Genomic DNA, 23,894 nt, shown 5'->3' with positions numbered 1-23,894 from the left:
GGATTACAGGTGTGCACCACCATGCCTGGCTAAGTTTTGTATTTTTAGTAGAGACAGGCCTGCCATGTTGGCCAGGCTGGTCTTGAACTCCTGGCCTCAAGTGATCCGTGTGAGGCAGGTGTGAGGCACCGTGCCCGGCTGTGAGGAGGAGTTCTAATTTGCACAAATACATCCTATGGGCTGGTTTGAACCCATGCTGTTCTCAACCAGCTATAGACTCTTCAGCCCTCAAACCCAGTGCTTCTGCCCCTTAGAGCACCCCACCCTGACTTGATCCCCACCCCACTGCAGGGAGGGAGCAGAGAAGCTCACCTGGGGACCCCAGTGGGACAGTGAGGGGCAGTGAAGGAAAGAGCCTGCCAGGTGGGGGGCGCGCAGTGAGGCAGGCAGGGTTCACATCCTGGCCTGTGACTGAGCCTTTCTAGGGAAGCCTCAGTGCTTTCCTCTGTGAAATGGGCTGATTGTGCCAAGCTCAGCCTCACAGGCCCCAGGGAAGCAAGAGGTGAGATGATGTGTGCTAAGGGGAGGGCCCTGGTGAGCTCTTCCATCTGGACTCCTTGCTATACCCCATCTGCTTCTCCTGGTCTCAAAACATCACCCTACCCCTTCAGGAAAGGCTCGAGTGGCCACTGGAGGATGCTCTGGGAGGTCTCAGGCAGAGAAGCAATGTAGCAGACTTAGAAAGATGCTGAGGGCTGGGGAGCGGAGGCGGGGAACCTGGTGCACATGGGGCCAGTCTCGCCAGTGTGCCCGGTATATCCACAGTCTGTGGTCTGCAAACCCTTTAAGGGCCAGCACTGTGGCTTCATTCCTCAAGCCTGATGGTTGCCTACCATGTTCCAGCCTGTGGGGGTCATGTGGACACAGAAATGGACAAGGCAGGCCCAGACCCACCCCTCGTGGATCTTACAGCCAGTGTCACTGTTGTCATGGGCCAGCACCAGGCCTGGAGGAGAGAAGGTGCTTGGGAGATAATGAATGGAGCCAAGTGGTCACGTTACTTGTAAGCAGCAGGGAAAGATGATTAGGGAATAACCACGCCCTCTGGGGTGTACATGTTCCTGGCTCACAGTAGGTGGCAAATTCAGAGTTCATCAGGGTCTCTCACGACAGGGGTGTGCACGGTCCTAATGAACCTTCTCCTCCCTGGGCCACAGAGGCCTCCGCTTCATCCAGGTCTTCCTCCAGAGCATCTGCGACGGGGAGCGGGACGAGAACCACCCTAACCTCATCCGCGTCAACGCCACCAAGGCCTACGAGATGGCCCTCAAGAAGTACCATGGCTGGATCGTGCAGAAGATCTTCCAGGTGAGCCGCCCTCACAGGCCCCAAAGGACCGCCAGCTTGCAGATTCTGCTCCCCACTCTGCCCCTGCTTGGCCGAGGCCTCCTGGCCTGTGAGGCTGTGTTTACCCTCTCGGGCTCAGAAAGGGCTCCCCCGTCTATTTGGGTGAGGCTAGTGTACGGAGAGGTCCCCCTCCCGTGCCCTGGCCAGCCCCATTCAAGCCACAGCAGGTGTCACTGTAGATACTCCACGGTATTTTTCTCTAGGGGCCTTGGCCTGCAAGGCCTGATAGTGGGGTGAAAAGAGAAACCACAGGGAAAGCCCTGGAGGACCCCAGGTCAAAGGTGGCCCAGCCTGATGGCCCCTCAAATTCAGCCTGGATCCCCACATGGGGCATGCGGGGAAAGAAGGGCCTCCTCCTGGGAGCATCTGCTGAAAGGACACCGGCCCTCTGCGTTCTTGGTGGCTTGTGTTGGGGTGACATTGGCCAGGGCTCCTGGAATTGAGGCTTCAGCACCTGCCTGGTTAGGTGAGGGCCCTACAGTTGATCACCAGGCCGGAAGCCCTGCTCAGGAGACGTCTGAAGGCCCTCTGGCTGCCCTGCGCCATGCCCTTCACCTGCTGCTTGCTGCCCTCATCTCACCCACATGTTCCTGCCCCGCCTGTTCTGGCCACCCTTTCTGCTGCAGCTCCCTCTGCCTGCCCACCCTGGTGGCCATGAGAACGAGGGGCTGATGGGCCCTGTTCAGTGTTCCTGTGGCGTACAGTCTGCAAGCAGGCTGGAGCAGAAACCAGTATGGTTCCAAAGAGGAAGAGCTGGTCACAGAGTGAGATGCATGGCAGCCCCTGGGCCGTCCACCCCAGAAGAGCTGGAGACCGAGTCCATTCCCATGGGCCCCTTGAGATCTCCACAGTGCATTGCCCCTACAAATCCTCAAACCATCACCTCAGTAGTAACAGTGTGTCCTGTGTACCTGGCCCAGGGCAGCTGCCCATGAATTGTAATCTTCACAAATGCACCACAAGGTGGCACTGTTCTTACCCCCATTTCCCAGATGAGGACAGTGACACTGAGACAAGGTCACACAACACAAAAATGGGGGGCTGTGATCCTACCTTCCTGAGCCTCAATATCCTCATTTTTCAAATAGGTATAAAATAGGCATTAAATAAATGAAATTAATCAGTATAAAGTGCTTGACACATGGTTTACACTCAGTACATCAAAGCTATTGCTTTTTTTTTTTTTTTTTTTTTTCTTTTTTGAGACAGGGTCTCCCTCTGTCACTGTCGCCCAGGCTGGAGTGCAGTGGTACAGTCTTAGCTTACCGCAACCTCCACTTCCCAGGCTCAAGCGATTCTCCAGCCTCAGTGTCGCAAGTAGCTGGGACTGTAGGTGTGAGCCACCAACACCTAGCTAATTTTTGTATTTTTTTGTAGAGACAGGGTTTCACCATGTTGCCCAGACTGGTCTTGAACTCCTGAGCTCAAAGCAATCCTCCCACCTTGGCCTCCCAAAGTGCTGGGATTATAGGCCTGAGCCACCACCCCAGCTATTACTACTTTTATTATGAAAGAATAATATTTGGCCAGGTGCGGTGGCTCATGCCTGTAATCCCAGCACTTTGGGAGGCCGAGGCAGGTGGATCACCTGAGGTCAGGTTGGAGATCAGCCTGGCCAACATAGTAAAACCCCGTCTCTACTAAAAATACAAAAAATTGGCCAGGCGCGGTGGCTCAAGGCTGTAATCCCAGCACTTTGGGAGGCTGAGACGGGCGGATCACAAGGTCAGGAGATCAAGACCATCCTGGCTAACATGGTGAAACCCCGTCTCTACCACAAATACAAAAAATTAGCTGGGTGTGGTGGTGGGCGCCTGTAGTCCCAGCTACTTGGGAGTCTGAGGCAGGAGAATGGCGTGAACCCAGGAGGCAGAGCTTGCAGTGAGCCGAGATCGTGCCACTGCACTCCAGCCTGGGTGACAGAGTGAGACTCCATCTCAAAAAAAAAAAAAAAAAAATTAGCTGGGCATGGTGGCAGGCACCTGTAGTCCCAGCTACTTGGGAGGTTGAGGTAGGAGAATAGCTTGAACCCAGTAAGCAGAGGTTGCAGTGAACCAAGATCGTGCCACTGCACTCCAGCCTGGAGGACAGAGCAAGACTATGTCTAAAAAGATTTAAAAAATAGTATTTATACTTTCCTCATCCTATCAAACTCCTGGCCTAAACTTGTTTTTTCTTTTTTTTTTAAGACGGAGTCTCGCTCTGTCACCCAGGCTGGAGTGCAGTGGCGTGATCTCAGCTCACTGCAACCTCCGCCTCCCGGGTTCAAGCAATTCTCCTGCCTCAGCCTCCCGAGTAGCTGGGACTACAGATGCCCACCACTACACCTGGCTAATTTTTAGTAGAGACGGGGTTTTATCATATTGGCCAGGCTGGTCTCGAACTCCTGACCTTGTGATCCGCCCACCTTGGCCTCCCAAAGTGCTGGGATTACAGGCATGAGCCACCGCACCTGGCTAGCCTAAGCTTTTTATCTAGTTGTACCTTTTTTCTTCTGGCTTTGAAATTCTGTGAATTTCAAATTCTCTGTACTTTTCAAGTATGAGAACAGCCCTGAAATTTAGGGAAGTATCGGCCCCCTAAGGACAAAAGAGAGACCACAGTATGATTAGCAGTCGTTTCCCCAACTCAGAAAGTGAGTTTTCCGAAGAAGCAGTTCCCTTTTTCCAGAGCAGGGAACCCAGAAGGAAGAGACTTACCCATGCTGAACACCTACTGTGTGCCAGGTGTTGTGCTGAGTGCCTACTGTATGCCTGGTGCTGTGCTGAGCACTTTGTACAAGCCCCCTAATCCTTATAAAAGCAACCCGATTAGGTGGGAGCCATTATCCCCATTTTGCAGATGAGGAAACTGAAGCTCAGAGAGGCTAAGTGACTTGCTCAAGGCTCACAGCTAGTTGGTGGCCCAGACTGGCATTTGCACCTAGGCTTGTCTGTCCCCAAAGCTGATGTCCTTCCTGCTGTCGCTCAAAATACACCTCCCTTTTCCTTTCCCTTCCAACACCTCAAATAGCACAGACCCCCTGTCCAGCACGGACCCGGGGAAGACCCCTCCCAGAACCCTGGCCTGCTGGCCTGGCTCCTCGGCCCCTGCTAACGCTGTGCCTACCTCCCTTCTTGCCCGTCTCAAGGCAGCACTGTACGCAGCCCCCTATAAATCCGACTTCCTGAAAGCACTCTCCAAGGGGCAGAATGTGACAGAGGAGGAGTGCCTGGAGAAGATCCGCCTCTTCCTAGTCAACTACACGGCCACCATCGATGTCATCTATGAGATGTACACCCAGATGAACGCCGAGCTTAACTACAAGGTGTAGGCGTGCCCACCGCTGGACACGCCCCTGACTCGTGGCCACACGGAGAAACAGGCAAACCAGAATCACTGTGAATCAAGTCTGTGAGCTGCCCCTGGCCTGCGTCCCCCAGAGCGGCCCAGGGTCCTGCCAGAGTCTGCAGGGGACCGCCCTCGTTTTTTAAGTCTTTTTTTTTTTTTTTTGGTCTATTCTAAAGGACCAATAAATAATGATCTTACTTCCAAATCTCCTTGGAATTTCACGACAGCACAGACTGACTTTATAGCTTCATTTCAGTGTGGTAAAAATTGATTAACACTTCTAATAAGTCAAGTCCTAGGGTTTTTTGGTTTTGTTTTGTCGCCAACGAGGAACACGGCTCTGGGGGAATGGTGTCATCCACCTCACTTTAAAAATAAGCACATGATGGCCTGGCACCGTGGCTCACACCTGTAATCCCAGCACTTTGTGGGAGGCCGAGGTGGGTGGATCACCTGAGGTCGGGAGTTTGAGACCAGCCTGGCCAACATGGTGGAACCCCATTTCTACTAAAAATATAAAAAATTAGGCGTGGTGGTGCACGCCTGTAGTTCCAGCTACTCAGGAGGCTGAGGCAGGAGAACCGCTTGAACCCAGGAGGTGGAGGTTGCAGTGAGCTGAGATTGCACCACTGCACTCCAGCCTGGGCAACAAGAGCAAAACTCCGTCTCAAAAAAAAAAAGAGGTGGGTGGATCACTTGAGGTCAGAGTTTGAGACCAGCCTGACCAACATGGTGAAATCCTGTCTCTACTAAAAATACCCAGGCATGGTAGCACACGCCTGTAATCCCATCTTATTGGGAGGCGGAGGCAGGAGAATCGCTAGAACCCGGGAGGTGGAGGTTACAGTAGCTGAGATCGCACCACTGCATTCCAGCCTGGGCAACAAGAGCGAAACTCAGTCTCAAAAAAAAAAAGCACGTGACCTTATGAGGCTCTCGCTGTATTGCTATTTTGGTTATTTTAAGGACTATAATAAGAGTTTGATTTGAAATTATGCAGGGCCCCTATGTGGGATTTTTTTTTTTTTAAAAAAAGCAAACTGGTGTGTATTCTCATGTGGTTTGCATAGCGCAGCCTCACAGCACTATTGTAAACCCTGCTCTTTCTGTCTTGCTAGACAGGTTTTTTTGTTTGTTTTCTTTTTTCTGTTTTTTTTTTTTTGTAGTTGTTGTTGCTGTTGTTTTACAGCTGAAACCAACCAGCAAGCCCTTGATGACCAAGAGGCGTTTCTTTCAAAGCTATAGGGCACAAACAATTGACCATAGATGACTCTGTTTTCATTCTTCAGAAGAATTACTTCCTTCAGGGACAGATTTTTCAACCTCAGAAACTACCTACTGTGTATATTCTCTTGACGGGGAGAGATGGACCCTCCAGCCGCTAGGATTCAAGAAAACGCCTCGCTGCCTTAACCGGAACTGTTCTTCCTGGCGCTATAAAGAGCTGTACTTTTTAAAGTGCTGGGGCAAACAAAGCAACCCCAAAACAATTGACATGTGTTTTAAAAGAAAAAACCCATTGAGGAACAATTGGTGATTTTTATGCAGAAACTAAATAATCCTTAATAAATAAATCTCTATTTTGGAATCACATCTGTGCACTGTATTGGTTCTTGATTTTTTTTTTTTCTTTCCTGCATTGAAAATTACAACTGGGGACCCTTACAAATCCTACCAAGAACTTATTTTCTGGCCTCCACGGTTTTAAAATTTTATTTATTTATTTTATTATTTTTAAATGTTTTTGTAGAGATTGGGGTCTTGCTATGCAAAGTTGCCAGGCTGGTCTCAGTCTCCTGGCCTCAAGCAATCCTCCTGCCTCAGCCTCCCAAAGGGTTGGGATTACAGGCATGAGCCACTGCACCAGGCCTGGCCTCCATGGTTTTAAAAAACAGAACTGGTTGCTGCATGGAGAAACGGGAATTTCACATAAGACTCTTGGGTTTTGGCAGGGTGCAGTGGCTCACTTCTGTAATCCCAGCACTTTGGGAGGCTGAGGCGGGTGGATCACTTGAGGTCAGGAGTTCGAGACCAGCATGGCCAACATGGTAAAACCCCGTCTCTACTAAAAATACAAAAATTAGCCAGGCGTGGTGGCAGGCACCTGTAATCCCAGCTACTTTGGAAGCTGAGGCAGGAGAAGCACTTGAACCCGGCAGGCAGAGGTTGTAGTGAGTCGAGATTGCACCATGGCAATCCAACCTGGCCGACAAGAACAAGACTCCATCTCAAAGAAAAAAAAAAAATCTTGAGTTTCTGTAGCCATAAAAAAGAATGAGTTCATGTCCTTTGCAGGGACATGGATGAAGCTGGAAGCCATCATTCTCAGCAAACTAACACAGGAACAGGAAACCAAACACCGCATGTTCTTACTCATAAGTGGGAGTTGAACAATGAGAACACATGGACACAGGGAGGGGAACATCACACACTGGGGCTTGTCGGTGGTGGGGGCAAGGGGAGGGAGAGCATTAGGACAAGTGCCTAATGCATGCAGGGTTTAAAACCTAGATGATGGGTTGATAGGTGCAGCAAACCACCATGGCACATGTATACCTATGTAACTTATAATTAAAAAAAGAAAAGAACCTTGGATTTGTAGCTTCTTTTGAAAAACCAGGCTGCCTGGCGGGAGCTGAGAGATGACTGCCCCCTTGGCTGGGCAGGGCAAGGGAAGGGGGAATCCGTTCTCCACTTTGCCTTAGTCTCCACCCATCCCTATTGCCTCCCCACCCCGGACCAGTTTGCACTTTTTCATGGGCTGTTGTTTTTTCTGATTCTAGGGTTAAATGTAGAGGGAAATATTTATTTTATTTTGGCCTCTGAAAATGCTGGGATTACAGGCATGAGCCACCGCCCCTGGCCAAGAAAAGATCACTTTAAGGCCAAACACAGCAGCTCACGCCTGTAATCCTCGCACTTTGGGAGGCCAAGGCAGACGGATCACTTGAGGTCAGGAGTTTGAGACCAGCCTGGCTAACATGGTGAAACCCCATCTCTACTAAAAATACAAAAATATTAGCTGGGGTGGTGGTGTGCACCTGTAATCCCAGCTACTCTCCTGCTAAGGCAGAGAATCGCTGGAACTCGGGAGGCAGAGGTTGCAGTGAGCCAAGATTGTGCCACTGCACTCCAGCCTGGGAGACAGAGTGAGATTCCCTTTCCAAAAACAACAACAACAAACATTTTTTAATTAAAAATATTAGCTGGACATGGTAGCCAGCTACTTGGGAGGCTGAGGCAGGAGAATCGCTTGAACACAGGAGGTGGAGGCTGCAGTGAGCCAAGACTGCACCAATGCACTCCAGCCTGGGTGACAGAACTAGACTCTGTCTCAAAAATAAATAAATAAATAAAAATTTAAAAATCACTTTAAAAAGGAGAGACAGAATTCTGTATTTCTAGGAAATCCAAAGGGAAAAAAAAACTAAAAAGCAATTAGAGCTTAGAATGAGCAGTAGCATCCCTAATCTGAGGATTATTAAAAAATATAATAAAATAGGCTGGGCATGGTGGCTCACACCTGTAATCCCAGTACTTTGGGAGGCGAAGGCGGGTGGATGACCTAAGGTCAGGAGTTCAAGACCAGCCTCGCCAAGATGGTGAAACCCCGTCTCTACTAAAAATATGAAAATTAGCCAGATGTGGTGGTGGGCGCCTGTAGTCCCAGTTACTTGGGAGGCTGAGGCAGGAGAATGGCATGAACCCGGGAGGTGGAGCTGGCAGTGAGCCAAGATCACGCTACTGCACTCCAGCCTGGGCAACAGAGCAAGACTCCATTTCAAAAAAAAAATCTTTTCTTCATGTCTCTAACATAATATGGTGAGACCGGGAGGGCAAATTTTTACGGAAGGCAGGGATTTTTCCAGGCCAGCCCCCGTTCCTAGTACCTGCGGGGATCCTGGGAGCATTTTGGGTTTTCGACCCCAGAGACAAAAGCCAGCAGGGCATCAATGCCCTTCCCGTTTCATCCTTGTCAAAGTGGGACTGAGTTCCACCTGGGGCAGGGAGGAAAGAACACACATTGATTACTATATAACAGGCCCTGCAAAAGTGCTCTACACAAATCATTTCACAACCACCTGAGACGTGGACCTCAGTAGCCCCATTTATCAGAGTAGGAAATTGAACTCCCCAGGGTGTGGCAAAGAGGCTTGCCCAGGGTGACCCAGCCAGATATGGGGCCACAGGAGTTTCACGTCCAACTCCAAATCTCCCGTCAGCTGTGTTCACTTGTGTGCCAGCTGACAGCCGTTTTCAGCACACCTCCTGCCAAAGCATTCCCACTGATGGGGCGCTGCCTTATCTGACCCAGGTTGACTGCACAGAAACCCAAATTAGCTCAAATGTTTGATGAGGGTTGACATTCACTTGTTGATTCATTCAACTAAAACTCACTGAGCCCATTACAATGCAACATGTCAAACCCACTGTAATACATCACTGTTCTAGACAAGGAACTGAAATTCACTTTGTAACAATTAAACAGCAGAAGAACTTTTGTCTTTTTAAAAACAGGGTCTTGCTTTGTCACCTAGGCTGGAATGCAGTGGTGCAATCATAGCTCACTGCAGCTTTGAACTCCTGGGCTCAAGAGATCCTTCTGCCTCAGCCTCCCGAGTAGCTGGTACTACAGGCATGCACCATCATGCCTGGCTAATTTTTTTTTGAAAAGGAGTTCTGCTCTGTTGCCCAGGCTAGAGTGCAGTGGTGTGATATCGGCTCACTGCAGCTTCCACTTCCTGGGTTCAAGCAATTCTCCTGCCTCAACCTCCTGAGTAGCTGGGATTACAGGTGCCCGCCAACACACCCAGCTACTTTTTGTGTTTTTAGTAAAGACGGGGTTTCACCATGTTGGTCAGGCTGGTCTCGAACTCCTGACCTCAGGTGATCCACCTGCCTCGGCCTCCCAAAGTGCTGGGATTACAGGCGTGAGCCACCGCATCCAACCCCAGCTAATCTTTAAACAATTTTTTTGTATTGACTATGTTGTCCAGACTGGTCCATTTTTGTTTAAGGGGCCTTTACCCATTCCTGTTTGAAAGCTAGGATAATTTTAGAGCCACTGAGATAAAATGCAGAAATAGAAATCACATAGTTTTCAAAACTAACTTTAGGATTAAGAGGAAGTATGTAGACAACTATACTTTGTTAAAGACTTATAGGAACAAGGAGATTTGGCTATTGTCACATGAGAGACCATTATCCAAGGACAAAGAAGTTTCACAACCTCCCCCTCAACCCTTGCCAGCACCCAGATGTCTGCAGTTGGCCTCTTTCTTTCCCCGTTTACCTAACATATAAGGCAAGGCCAAGCCCATATATATATATATATTTTTAGATAGAGTCTCGCTCTGTTGCCCAGGCCGGAGTGCAGTGGTGTGGTCTCGGCTCACTGCAACCTCTGCCTCCCAGGTTCACGCTATTCTCCTGCTTCAGCCTCCTGAGTAACTGGTACCACAGACATGCACCACCACGCCCAGCTAATTTTTTTATTTTTAGTAGAGACGAGGTTTCACCACGTTGGCCAGGATGGTCTCGATCTCTTGACCTTGTGATCCGCCCACCTCAGCCTCCCAAAGTGCTGGCTGCACGTATGAGCCACCGCGACCGGCCCAAGCCCATATAATTCTAAGAGAGCTCTTTAGAACATTTAGGCCATCTGGGTTTGCTGGCTCTCCGAAATAAAGTCGCTTTCCTTGTTCCAACTCCTGGCCTCTAGACCGAGTGGCTGTCATGCAGGGAGCAGAAGGAGTTTGAACTCGGTTACAACTTCACCTTTCAGAATTTCAGTTTCCTTATCTGTAACACACAGGTCTCGTTGTGAGACTTCAATTAAATGTTACCATTTGTAAGGTAATTAGAACAATGTTTGGAGCATAGTAAGCTGCCTTCGTAGGGGTTCAGGCGTTCAATAAAACTGCAAGGATATACTTACGTGATGTGGGGCATACGCTGATGAGATCGAATACTGGAGTCCTGGGTCTGCTGTCTATTAGGGAAGTAGACTTGGACAGCTCACTTCACCCCTCTGAGCCTCAGTTTTCTCATCCATGCAATGGGAATACCAACAGTTGCTAGCTCACTGAGTCAATGAAGCGGCCTGGGCAAGCGCTTATCTGCGTAATCGTTCAATGTTGACCAAATTACCGTCGTTTGCAGGAGGTTATATGGGGACACCACCCTTCAGTTTTGCTGGTTGGTGGATGGTTTCCCGGGTTCACGCCGCCCCCACAGCCCTGCGCCTGCGCATTGAGCGCCTGCAGCTCCCATGGGCCCGGTAGGCGGCGCTGTCCCCATTGTGCCGCAGAGGCAGAGCTGGGAGGCCCCGCCAGGCCCTGCGCCTCCCCGCACCCCACCAGGGTCCCGCCCGCTCCCAAAGTGGGTGGGACGGAGGGAGGGCAGCAGGGGCAGGAGAACTTGTTCTCCTACCGTGCTTGGGCTGTTTCCTAGGGGCTAAATGAGAAGCCTCACTTGAACACTGTTGGGAAAGTTTGCAGCTCGTCCAGCAGATGCCTTGGGGCCCTGAGTTCACACCTGCCTCAGTGTGAAGGTCATTAGGTATGTCCTGTTATTTTCACTGCTTCTACTGCCACCAGCACCACCACCACCTAACAATTCTTGGGTTCACGTCCAGGTTCTGAAACTTTGTAATTGAGTGCCCAGGACAAGTCAGTTCCCCTCTCTGAGCTTCAGTTTCTGCATCTGTGAAATGGGACAGAAACATCTCTACCTTGTAGGATTACATTAAATAAGGTGTGTAAAATACCTAACACATAGAAGATATTCAATAACTGGATTGTGTTAATATTTTTATTAATTATGATGCTACAGCCTGCCAAAGGCTCCTGAAAGGACAACTGGTTCTTAATGCAGTTAAACTGGAGCATTTTCACCTACTCGTTGTTCTTGTTTGTTTGTTTGTTTTGGGACAGAGTCTTGCTCTCTTGCCCAGGCTGGAGTGCAGTGGTGCGATCTTGGTTTACTGCACCCTCTGCCTCCTGGGTTCAAGTGATTCTCCTATCTCAGCCTCCAGAGTAGCCAGGACTACAGGCATATGCCACCACGCCCAGCGAATTTTTGTACTTTTATTTTTAGTAGAGACGGGGTTTTACCATGTTGGCCAGGCTGGTCTTGAACTCCTGACTTCACATGATCCGCCCACCTCAGCCTCCCAAAGTATTGGGATTACCGGCGTGAGCCACCACTCCTGGCCTACTCCTTGTACTTAAAGATACAGTAGGGCCTTTCTCAACACATCAACAAGGAACACTCCAGAAAATAGTGTGCATTCTCAACTCTCACTCTGCCCTGATCCGCTGTGTGACTCTGGGCAAGCCTCTTCTGTCCTCTGGGTCTCAGTTTCATCTTTAAAATTGGGATTAGCAACCTAAATGCCCGCTGATAGACAGTGGAGAAAGAAAGTGTGGTATATACACACACTGGAATACTATTTGGCCTTATGAAAGAATGAAATCATGTCATTTGCAGCCAACATGGCTGGCAGTGGAGGTCATTATGTTTAGTGAAATAAGGCAGGCACGGAAAGACAAATATTGCATGTTCTCACTCATTTGTGGGGGCTTTAAAAAAAGATATCGTGGAGTTAGAGAATAGAATGATAGGCCGGGTGTGGTGGTTCACGTGTGTAATCCCAGCACTTTGGGAGACCCAGGTGGGTGGATCACTTGAGGTCAGGAGTTTGAGACCAGCCTGGCTAACATGGTGAAACCCTGTCTCTACTAAAAATATAAAAATTAGCTGGGTGTGGTGGTGCACACCTGCAATCTCAGCTACTTGGGAGGCTGAGGCAGGACAATCACTTGAACCCAAGAGGTGGAGGTTTCAGTGAGCCGAGATCGCGCCACTGCACTCCATCCTGGGGGACAGAACTAGACTCTGTCTAAAAAAAAAAAGTTTTTTTCGGGACTCGAATGATAGATACCAGAGTCTGGGAAGGGTGTGATAGAGAGAGGGCGGGATAAAGAGAGGTTGGTTAATGAGTACAAACATATAGTTAGGTAGGAGAAATAAGCCCCAATATTCCATAGCAGAGTAGTTACTACTATAGTTAGCAACAATGTGTTGTATTGTTGTATATTTCTTTCTCTTTTTCTTTTTTTTTTTTTTTTTTTTTTTTTTTTTTTTTTTGAGACGGAGTCTCGCTCTGTCGCCCAGGCTGGGGTGCAGTGGCCGGATCTCAGCTCACTGCAAGCTCCGCCTCCCGGGTTTACGCCATTCTCCTGCCTCAGCCTCCCGAGTAGCTGGGACTACAGGCGCCCGCCACCTCGCCCGGCTAGTTTTTTTGCACTTTTTAGTAGAGACGGGGTTTCACCGTGTTAGCCAGGATGGTCTCGATCTCCTGACCTCGTGATCCGCCCGTCTTTTTTTTTGAAACAATGTCTGTCTCCGTTGCCCAGGTTGGAGTGCAGTGACCCAATCTTAGCTCACTGCAACCTTCACCTCCCAGGCTCAAGCCATCCTCCTGCCTCAGCCTCCCAAGTAGCTGGGATTACAGGCATGCACCAGCATGTCCAGTTAATTTTTGTTGTTGTTGCTGTAGTTGTTGGAGATAGAGTCTTGCTCTGTCTCCCAGGCTGGAGAGCAGTGGCACGATCTTGGCTCACTACAACCTCTGCCTCCTGAATTCCAGTGATTCTCCTGCCTCAGCCTCCTGAGTAGCTGGGACTACAGGCATGTGCCACCATGCCCAACTAATATTTTTGTATTTTCAGTAGAGATGGAGTTTCCCCATGTTAGCCAGGCTTGTCTCGAACTCCTGACCTCAAGTGATCCATCCGCCTCGGCCTCCCAAAGTGCTGGGATTACAGGCGTGAGCCACTGCGCCCGGCCCTAATTTTTGTATTTTTTGTAGAGGTGGAGGTTTCATCAGGTTGGCCAAACTGGTCTCGAACTCCTGACCTCAAGTGATCTGCCCACCCCAACCCCACAAAGTGCTGGGATTATAGGCGGGAGCCACTGCGCCCAGCTTGTGTATTTCAAAGTAGCTAGCAAGGAGGACTTGAAATGTTACCTACTCACAGAAACGATAAATACGAGTGATGGATACCCCAAATACCCTGACCTGATCATAACATATTCTGTACATGTAACACTCACTTTGTACCCCATAAATATGTAAAATATTTTCTGTCAATAAAAAAATAAGTAAAAACAATGTACACTACTCTGGTGACAGGAACACTAAAATCTTAGACTTCACTGCTATACAATTCATCTGTGTAACCAAAAACCACTTGTTCTCCAAAAGCTATTGAAAATATAGATATACACACACACACATATATATATATAAAATTAAAAATAAAGCAAAATTGGGATTAGATAGTTCAGAGTTCCTGCCCAGCTCTGACAATCTACAATGGATACCTTTTTTTTTTTTTTTGAGACAAAGTTTTTCCCTTGTTGCCCGGGCTGGAGTGCAATGGTGCGATCTCAGCTCACCGCAACCTCTGCCTCCCAGGTTCAAGCGATTCTCCTGCCTCAGCCTCCAGAGTAGCTGGGATTACAGGAGTGCGCCACCACACCTGGCTAATTTTGTATTTTTAGTAGAGACAGAGTTTCTCCATGTTGGTCAGGCTGGTCTCCACCTCCCGACCTCAAGTGATCCGCCTGCCTTGGCCTCCCAAAGTGCTGGGATTATAGGCGTGAGCCATTGCACCCGGCCAATGGATACCTTTTACCACTGTATCCAGCTCCTGGCTTGTATTTATAAGTCCAGTGAAATCTATGCTCTGCTTCTGACAAGGAATGGGGCCACAGATGCAAATACACTTAGCACAGCGCCTCCTGCCAGAGGGTGCTGGATAAAAGGCAGCTGTGAAGATAATGAACCCTTAATCAGTCCTTGATCTGACCCAGAGAAGATTGTCTGGAAGGGACAGTCATTCAACCCCTGTTTGCTGAGCACTTACTATGTTCAAGGCTCTGAACGCGGCTCAGGGGATCTTGCAAGAAGACAGATAAGGTCTCTCTCCCTCTCTCTTTCTCTTTTTTTTTTTTTTTTTTTATTTTCAGACAGAGTCTTGCTCTGTTGCTCAGGCTGGAGTGCAGTGGCGTGATCTCAGCTCACGGCAACTTCCGCCTCCCAGGTTAAAGCGATTCTCCTATCTCACCCTCCTGAGTAGCTGGGATTACAGGTGCGCACCAGCATGCCTGGCTAATTTTTGTATTTTTAGTAGAGATGGGGTTTCACCATGTTGGTCAGGCTAGTCTCGAACTCCTGACCTCAGGTGATCCACCTGCCTCATCCTCCCAAGGTGCTGGGATTACAGGCGCCTGGCCGACAGATAAGGTCTCTATTCCCCAGGGGTACAACAAGGTCCAGTGCACAGTGAATCCAGAGAGGGAAATGAGCAATGGAGGACAGCAAAAGGGGTCATGTGATGGAAGTGACTATAAGACCCCTGATTTAGATTGGAGTCCAGGTGGGCAGCGCTCTCTGAGGAGGTGACATTTGAGCTGGGATCTGAAGGGGCATAGCTAGTGCAAAGGCCCTGGGGCAGGAGAGAAAGCAACATGCACCAAGGATGGAGAGAGGCCAAGGTGGCCAGAGCCTGGAGAAGAAGAGAGGATGGCAGTGGGGGATGAAACCTACAGGTGCTGAGGCCCGCGTGAGTGTGATTTTTGGTCTAAGAACAGGGGAAATCATAGCCCCTGTGAGTAGGGGGTGACAGAGCCAGTTTACAGGTTGCGAGCTGTTAGCCAGGATCTATTTCTAGGGGTCCCTTTGGGGGACTCGGAAGAGAGGCTGTCCCCTCCCCTGCCCCAATCCAACCTCTGCTCCTTCCTGGCTGGTAAAGTGAGCTTCCTCACACAAAGTGTGCTTTACTTTGCTGGGGGCATGGGGTAGGAAGGGTGTCCCAGGCCTCTGAAAGTCATGATCCTCTCTCACCCCCCTCACAATTTCACTCCCTGTTCTAGGACCTCCATGGACTCCCAGTTGTCCACGCAGGGACCTCAGCTGAGAAGTCCTGAATCAGCCTGCTTTCCCTGGGACCAAGGCCTGGACATTCTCACCCCTGCCTGTGCCATGGCCTTCAGATGGAGGCTATCTTTGAAGTGCCTGTGGCCAGCTGTGACTGGCCCTACCCACAGGCCACCATGCCCGGCTGCCCAGAGGAATGGAATCACAGCCAGTGGCTGGGCGGCTGAGAGTGGCTGTGCCCATGGCAACGGTCATCTGAGATGAGCTTCCTCCCCACCTGGCCTCAGGTTTCTGGCCCAGAGAGAATTCCAGAAGAGCCTCATTGAAAGTCCCTGGCAGGGCGGGGCCCCTGGTATCTGGGACAAAAGCTGGCTATTCTCAGGACCAGGGTGGACAGAGCCACTGATTGTCTGCAGCCTCTTTCTGTCTAGTCTCTGTAGCTTCTTGGTAAATGGGGGGAGATGTGATTTCATGGGGAACCTGGGAGACTCCTCCCTGCTGTGTGGCCCTGGGGAGGTTCCTTCACCTCTCTGGGAGTGCTTCCTCTCATGCAGCTGGACGGAGCTCATGAAGGCAGAGTCCTACACAGTGCCTGTGGCACACAGCAAGCAGTGCATAAATGGATACATGTTAGCGCTGGTGCTTCCCCTGCCCTTTCCTCCCTAGTTTCCTGTGTTTTTCCTTCTTTTTGTCATGATTTGAGCCCATCTGTGGCATTCACTGGGGAAAGAGCAAAGAAGGCCGACCAGAATGTGTCTCCATGTCTCCTACCCCACCCCTCCTCCCTGATCTCATCCTAGGGGGTGTGAACAGAGACCCCCTTGGTGGTGAGGGGCCTGAGGCACACAGGACAGTGGGAAGTGGTTGCTTAGTGGCTGAAAGGTGCAGTTGGAATTCAGACAATCCTGGATTTGAATCCTGACGGCACCATTGGCAGGTATGTATCTCTTCAGGCAAACGGCTTTCACTGTGTGGAGCCTCAGTTTGTTGGTCTGCAAAAGGTAGGGGAGAAGACCTGCCCACAGGAGGGGTGGATGAGATGAAGATGATGGGGAGGAGGGAAGTGGGGCTGAGGGGCTGGCGCAGGAGGGGCTGAGAGGCTGGGATTTGCAGGGTTCCAACCCCACATGGTGGCCTTGGCTATATCTATACCTCAGAGACCCACTCCAGGCCCCCAGGGACCCAGACATTAACTCTTGGCCTAAACCAACCACCAGCTGGGCAAAGGGGAGGGGGCGGGGTTAAGAGGGGACATGGGATGAAGGAAGGGAGAGAGCAAGGGAGGACAGCAGGGAGTGTGGGGAAGGAGAGGAAAGAAGTTTCTGCCTGGGGAGTGAGGAGGAGAGCTATGCTTGCTGTCTTTTGGACTCAGTAGTTCCCATTCGTAAAATGGGCACAATCAAATGGGGAAACTGATGCTCACTTCACAGGGTTGCTGGGAAGGAAGATGTGAAGGAACATACGGGAGAGCACTAGCTAAAGCTGGAAGCGCGTGGGTGGGAGGGCACGTGAAGTTAGTCTTGGAGGAGTTGGGGCCACATTGTGGGACTATTTATTGAACAGTTGCTATGTTCCTGTACTGCCCAGCCCTCACAAGCCCTGTTGTGTTTCATCCCTACAACCTGAAGAGGCAGGGGATGTTACTGCTCTCATTTTACAGATGAGAGAAGCAAGGCTCAGAGAGGCAAAGTCACCTGCCCCAGGTCACAGCTTACAAGTATGATAGAGCCACACTGAATACTTTTGATCCTAGAGATCATGTCTTCTCCTTCTCCTTCTCCTTGTCCTCCTCCTTTTTGTAGAAGTGGGTTCTCACTATGTTGCCCACGCTGGTCTTGAACTCCTGGCCTCAAGCGTTCCTCTTGCCTCAGCCTCCCAAAGTGCTGGGATGACAGTACATGAGCCACTGTACCTGGCTTTCTTCTTTTTTTAAAAAGAAAATTTCACAACAGCTTTATTAAGATAGTCATATACCATACAATTCACCCACTTAAAGTATACTCTTCAATGATTTTTATTTTATTTATTTACTTAATTTTTAAATTTTTTTGTGTCTCACTCTGTTGCCTAGGCTAGAGTGCAATGGCGTGATCTCGGTTCACTGCAACCTCTGCCTCCCAGGTTCAAGCGATTCTCCTGCCTCAGCCTCCTGAGTAGCTGGGATTACAGGCCCGTATTACCATGCCCGGCTAATTTTTGTATTTTTAGTAGATACGGGGTTTCACCATGTTAGCCAGGCTGGTCTGGAACTCCTGACCTGGTGATCCTCCCACCTTGGCCTCCCAAAGTGCTGTGATTACAGGCATGAGCCACCGTGCCCGGTCTTCAGTGGTTTTTAGTATAGTCATACGTATGAGCAACCATCACCAATCAATTTTAGAATATTTGCATCATCCTGTTTGGTTGGGTGTGGTGGTATGCGCCTGTAGTCCCAGCTACTCAGGAGGCTGAGGTGAGAGAATGTTTGAACCGAGGAGTTAGAGGGCACAGTGAGCTGTGGTTGCACTTCTGCGCTCCAGCCTGTGTGACAGAAAAAGAAAAAGCTCATACCCTTTAGCCATTAGCCTTGGCCCCCCAAATCCTCCCTTCCCCCCAGCCCCCGACAACCACTGATCTCCTTTCTGTTTCTATAGATTTGCCTCTTCTGACCATTTCATATACATGGAATTATCTAATATGCGGCCTTTTGCATCTGGCCACTTAGCATCCTGTTTCCAAGGTTCATCCATGTTGTTGCATGACTCAGTACACCATTCATTTTATTGCCAAATAGTATTCCATTGTGTGGATATACTGTGTTTATCCATTGAGAATTTGAGTCATTTTTTTTTTTTGGCTATTATGAATAATGCTGCTATGAACATTCAAGTTTTTCTATGGACGTAAGTTTTCATTTCTCTTGGTTATGTTCCTGGGGTGGAATTACTGGGTCATATGGGAACTCTAGATTTTTTTTTTTTTTTTTTTTTTTTTTTTTGAGACAGGATCTCACTGTGTTGCCGAAGCTAGAGTGCAGTGGCACAATCTCAGCTCACTGCAGCCTCTGCCTCCTGGGCTCAAGCAATTCTTGTGCCTCAACCTCCTGAGTAGCTGGGATTACAGGTGCCTGCCATCATGCCCAGCTAATTTTTGTACTTTTTGTTAGGGGTTTCACCATATTGGCCAGGCTGGTTTCGAACTCCTGGCCTCAAGCGATCCACCCGCCTTGACCTCCCAAAGTGTTGAGATTACAGGCAGGAGCCACCGTGCCCGGCAGTAACTCTAGATTTAATATTTGGAGGAACTGCCAGATTGTTTTCCAGAGCAGCCACCCCATTACACATTCCTACCAGCAGTGTGTGAAGATTCCAGCTTCTCCACTTCCTCACCCATACTTATGGTCTGTCTTTTTGAGATCATATCTATATATACATATATTTTTTCTAGACAGGGACTTGCTTTGCTGCCCAGGCTGGAGTGCAGCTGCCCGAACACAGCTCACTGCAAGCTCGACCTCTGGGGCTCAAGTGATTCTCCTGCCGCAACCTCCCCAAATGCTATGATTACAGGTGTGTGCCACCGCGCCTGGCCAAGAAAATATTCCTGCTGGTCATGCTACACTGTAGAGTCTGCTGGGCTTGGGTTCAAATCTTACCAGCTGTGGGATCTCAGACAAGTGGCCTCTTTGTGTCATTATCTATAAAATGGCAGAAGAATTCCTCCTTTCCAGGCTGTCAAAAGATGAACTGAATTGGTGGCAGGATCAGGACTATGCCAACTGTAAAGTGAGGTGCATGTGTCTTGTTTTTATAACTGGGTACCCTGGGTGTAAAGTCCCTGAGATCCTGACCTGTCTGGCTCACCAATCTCTCCCCAGTGTCTGGCACTGGACCTGGCATACAGTAAGCACTTGGTAAATGCAGACCCTTGGCTGCTGCCCAGGAACCTTTCTTAGGGGAGGTAGCTGAGTCCACCTGGGGCAGTCCAGGAGCTGCGTGGAGAGCAAGGCTGCGCCCCACCTGTGGCTGCCACGTGACTCACAGCCAATGCTAAGGGCCTTGAAAGCTTTTCCTTCCCTAAGAGGAAAAGTTCTTTCTGGCCAGGCATAATGGCTCACGCCTGTAATCCTAGGGTTTTGAGAGGCCAGGTTATGAGGATCACTTAAGCACAGGAGTTTGAGACCAGCTTGGGCAGCATAGCGAGACCCCACCTCTACAAAAAATAAAATTTAAAAAGCCAGGCTTGGTGACATCCACCTATAGTCCCAGCTATTCAGGAGGCTGAGGCGGGAGGATGGCTTGAACCTAGGAATTTGAGGCTGCAGTGAGCTATGATCAGGCAACTGCACTGTAGCCTGGGCTACAGAGCAATACCCTGTCTCTCTCTAAAAAGAAAAAAAAAAAAAATTAAACTTAAAAAGTATATTCATATTGTTGTGTGACCATTGTTGCCATCATTCATCTCTAGAACTCTTTGCATCTTGCAAAACTGAAACCCCATGCCCCAAACCAGCAATCTCCTATTCTCCTCTTCCCCAGCTCCATCAACCAGGATTTTTTTTTTTTTTTTTTTTTTTTTTGAGATGGAGTCTCTGTCTGTTGCCTAGGCTGGAGTGCAGTGGCGTGATCTCGGCTCACTGCGACCTCCCTCTTCCAGGTTCAAGCAATTCTCCTGTCTCAGCCTCCCAAGTAGCTGGGATTACAGGTGCCCCCCACCACACCCAGCTAATTTTTGTATTTTTAGTGGAGACGGGGTTTCACCATATTGGCCAGGCTGGTCTCGAACTCCTGACCTCAGGTGATCTGCCCACCTCAGCCTCCCAAAGTGCTGGGATAACAGGCATGAGCCACTTCGTCTGACCCATCGACCAGTATTTTTAAAGCACCTACTAAGTGCCAGGTGCTAGACCTGTGGTCATGAACACGTTCCCTTGCTTCATGGGCACTGGTACCCATTTTTTAGATGGGGAAACTGAGGCACAGAGAGAGAGGAAGGCTCTTGCCCACAGCTCCCACCACAGCTCCTTCTCCCATCAGCGGTAGGGCAGGATTTGAACCCTGGTATCTGGTGCAGCGGCCAAGCTCCAGCTGCTTAGCCCAAGATGAGTCACTTCCCTGCATGGGGGCCTCAGTTGTCCCAGCTATGAAATGGGGATCAGGGAAGAGTTGGGTTAGCGATGCTGATGCTGAGGACTCAGGGCCCTTCCCTCTGAGCTTAGAGAAGAGCAGGTCGCCATCCCTGGCCCCATCTCCTCCAGTTCCAGTCCCCAACATCAGCCTCCTTGTAGCTGGAAGCACCCTTGCCATTGTCTTTGAAATCAAGACAGGCCTTTCTGCAGAAATGGGCCCCAGACTCACTCCTCCACCCTCAACCTGGCCCAGCCCCAACCCCAGCCCTGAGGGTCCGCAGCAGATAGCTGTCTGTCAGGGAGGTGTGAGGGGCCCTACGTTTACCTTCCTCTCCACTGCCAGACATCTGCCTGTTTACTCTGGACCCTCAGAGGGTTCTCTTTACCACCCCAACCCCCACCATGGAAGGAGCAGCTTTTGGAGAGGGCACACCCCTCTCCAAGCTGCAGTTTCCCGTTTGCAAAATGGGTACAGCAAACCCTACCTCACAGCCTGTTGCAAGAAAAGTTTACTTGGCAACACTTCTCCCTCTCACCCCCTATGCTTCTGTGCTCAGGGAGTTAATTATTAGGGTTTGTTTCTTTGTAAATGTTTCACACTGGAGGTGAACACATCAGTCGTATTCAGGGGTACACACACACACACACACACACACTCTTTCTCTCTCTCTCTCCCCCTCTCCAGCAATTCTAAAATTTCACTTTCCAGCTGTTGGACCTCAGGGGAGATACTGCTATTTTCAAGCTGAGGAGGAAGGATCTACCCCACAGTCCCTGAGTCGGGTCAATGTAGTGAAAACACTAATAATGAAAATGGCATGGCTCTGGCCCAGGCGCGGTGGCTCACACCTGTAATCCCAGCACTTTGGGAGGCCGAAGTGGGAGGATCACCTGAGGTCAGGAGTTCGAGGCCAGGCTGGTCAACATGGTGAAACCCTGTCTCTACTGAAAACACAAAAAATTAGCCTGGCATGGTGGCTCATGCCTGTAATCCCAGCCCGCAGGAGGCTGAGGCAGGATAATCGCTTGAACTCAGGAGGCAGAGGTTGCAGTGAGCCAAGATCGTGCCACTGCACTCCAACCTGGGCGACAGAGTGAGACTCTGTCTCAAAAAAAAAAAAAAAAAAAAAAAAGCTCTGCGCAACTGGGATGCTCCCAGCATCTTCACCGTGACTGTGAGGCGAGGACTTTTGTATGCCCCACTCTACAGGGGGATGTAGAGGCACTGAGGCACAAAGGTGAAGGGACTTGCATAGGGCTGCTGGGTTAGGGAGTCACAGAGCCAAGCTGTGGGCCCGCTAGGCTTTCCAACCACCCTAGAGGAAGTGAGCTGCCCATCCTGTGGAGGTATTCAAGTGGACTCAGTGCTGGGTAGAGGGTATGGCTATGTGTTGGGGCCTATCTTTGTTATCTGATAAAAAATACATGGATGGGTGTGGTGGTTCATGCCTGTAGTCTCAGTGCTTTGCGAGATTGAAGTAGGAGGATCACTTGAGGCCAGGAGTTTGAGACCAGCCTGCACAACATACTGAGACCCCCTCCCCTCCCCCACCCCCGTCTACAAAAAAATAAAAATTAGTGGGGTGTGGTGGCGCATGCCTGTACTCCCAGCTGCTCAGGAGGCTGAGGTGGGAGGATCACTTGAGGCCAGGAGTTTGAGGCTGTAGTGAGCCGTGATCGTGCCACTGCATTCCATCCTGGGTGACGAAGGGAGAACATGTATCAAAAAATAAATAATAAATAAACAAAAACACATTGAGCCAGGCACGGTAACTCACACTTGCAATCCCAGCACTTTGGGAGGATGAGGCAGGTAGATCGCTTGAGCCCTGGAGTTTGAGACCAGCCTAGGCAACATAGTGAGACTCTATCTCTGCAAAAAATTTAAATAAAATTAGCCAAGTGTGGTGGTGAGCGCCTGTGGTCCCAATTACTAGGGAGGCTGATACGGGAGGATTGCTTGAACTCTGGTGGTTGAGGCTGAAGTGATTCATGATCACACCACCGCACTCCAGCCTGGGCAACAGAGTGATACCCTGTCTCAAAAATAACAGCAACAAAACATATTGATTGCCTACTCTGAGGCAGGCTTTGCTGTAAGCACTGAGTGAAGACCAAGGAGAGCAGCTCACATTTATTTACCCCTGAACCATCTCTATGGGCCATACCCGAGGGTAGGGACCTCTGGCAGCTCCTTGGAGGGAATTGTCTGCTGAATGAATGAATGAATGAGCAAACACGTTTAGAAATAGGCCGGGACGCCCATGAACAGACTAGGACACAGACCCAGGGCGGCCCGAAATCACAGAGCAAGATCGAATCGGAGCCGATTCCAACCAGAGCCCTCTCCAACGACCGTCTGCCGCTCTATCCAGGGATCTCGACACCCATTTTCAAGGCGAAGAAACTGAGGCCCTGACCCTGCACCTTCCCCGCAGGGGGGCCCTCGCCGGGCTGACGGGGTGCGAGCAGGGGCCGCCCCTTCCAGGGCCTGCGCTCGGCGGGGTCCGCGGGCCGGCGGGTGGGCGGGGAGCAGGCCGGGGGCGGCGCGCGGCTGGAATCTGAGCCGGCGGAGGAGGGACCCGCGGGCGGACGGGCGCCGGGCGGGCCCGCCGGGATTCAGGAAACGCGGAGCTCCCGGCCGCCGGCGCCCAGCCGTCCCGGAGGTGAGTGGGGCCCGGGCCCGGGAGGGGCGGCGCAGCCGAGGTCCCCTTGCGCCCCTGGGGACATCTCCGTGGCCCGTCCGGCTCCGGGGGGTCCCGAGGCTCCAAAGTGCGGGCCGGGGGCGCGGGAGGCGGGAGGCGGGAGGCGGGAGGCGCTAGGTTCCGTAGGCGCCAGCCTCTCCGCTAAGTGCCCTTGGGCAGGACAACGGCTCTTTGGGCCTCGGTTTTATCACCTGTGAAATGGGCACCAACGTGGAGCCTGGGGTAGCAGATCTGGGGGGAGGCCGGTCCGGTTCCCTGAGACCCCAAGCCAGGGAACCAAAGGCCGGGAGCCCTGCAGCCCTCCTTAGGAGACTTGGGGAGGGATTTTGGAGGACCTAAGGTTTGCCCTTGGCCTCTGAGCATGTCGGATGGAATTTGGAGTCTGGAGCTTCCAAAGGCTTCTTCTTGGTTACTGAGTCCCAGAGAGACGGCTGTTTCCTCCAAGAGGCATGAAAAT

At 50.5% G+C, this 23,894-nt stretch overlaps 2 protein-coding genes and 1 long non-coding RNA gene across 7 annotated transcripts in view; all 3 read left to right on the top strand.

Moving 5' to 3' along the window:
* The window catches only part of GLTP (glycolipid transfer protein), a 31,063-nt gene extending 24,795 nt beyond the window's left edge, over positions 1-6,268 (top strand). The window contains exons 4-5 of one of the 2 annotated variants that reach the window (XM_008004648.3): positions 1,158-1,308; positions 4,478-6,268. In XM_008004648.3, the coding sequence (XP_008002839.1) occupies positions 1,158-1,308; positions 4,478-4,660 (334 nt within the window). In that variant the 3' untranslated portion in view covers positions 4,661-6,268. The remainder of the gene's footprint in view (positions 1-1,157; positions 1,309-4,477) is intronic. The other variant, XM_008004649.3, reaches the window with a different exon arrangement.
* Positions 6,269-11,158: 4,890 nt separating this feature from the next.
* LOC103239095 (uncharacterized) lies at positions 11,159-16,104 on the top strand. The gene is made up of 2 exons (XR_499417.3): positions 11,159-11,238; positions 15,622-16,104. It is a non-coding gene; the product is annotated as an uncharacterized lncRNA (long non-coding RNA).
* Positions 16,105-23,317: 7,213 nt separating this feature from the next.
* Positions 23,318-23,894, top strand: part of TRPV4 (transient receptor potential cation channel subfamily V member 4) — a 51,923-nt gene continuing 51,346 nt past the window's right edge. For all 4 annotated transcript variants that reach the window (XR_012094591.1, XM_073021080.1, XM_073021079.1 and 1 more), the window contains exon 1: positions 23,318-23,398. The gene's annotated coding sequence lies outside the window, so the exon portion shown is untranslated. The remainder of the gene's footprint in view (positions 23,399-23,894) is intronic.

This window comes from Chlorocebus sabaeus, chromosome 11 (genome assembly GCF_047675955.1).
Source record: "Chlorocebus sabaeus isolate Y175 chromosome 11, mChlSab1.0.hap1, whole genome shotgun sequence".
Lineage (NCBI taxonomy): Eukaryota > Metazoa > Chordata > Mammalia > Primates > Cercopithecidae > Chlorocebus > Chlorocebus sabaeus.
The sequence above is the reverse complement of the archived record's forward strand: the minus strand, read 5'-3'. Positions and strand labels throughout refer to the sequence as shown.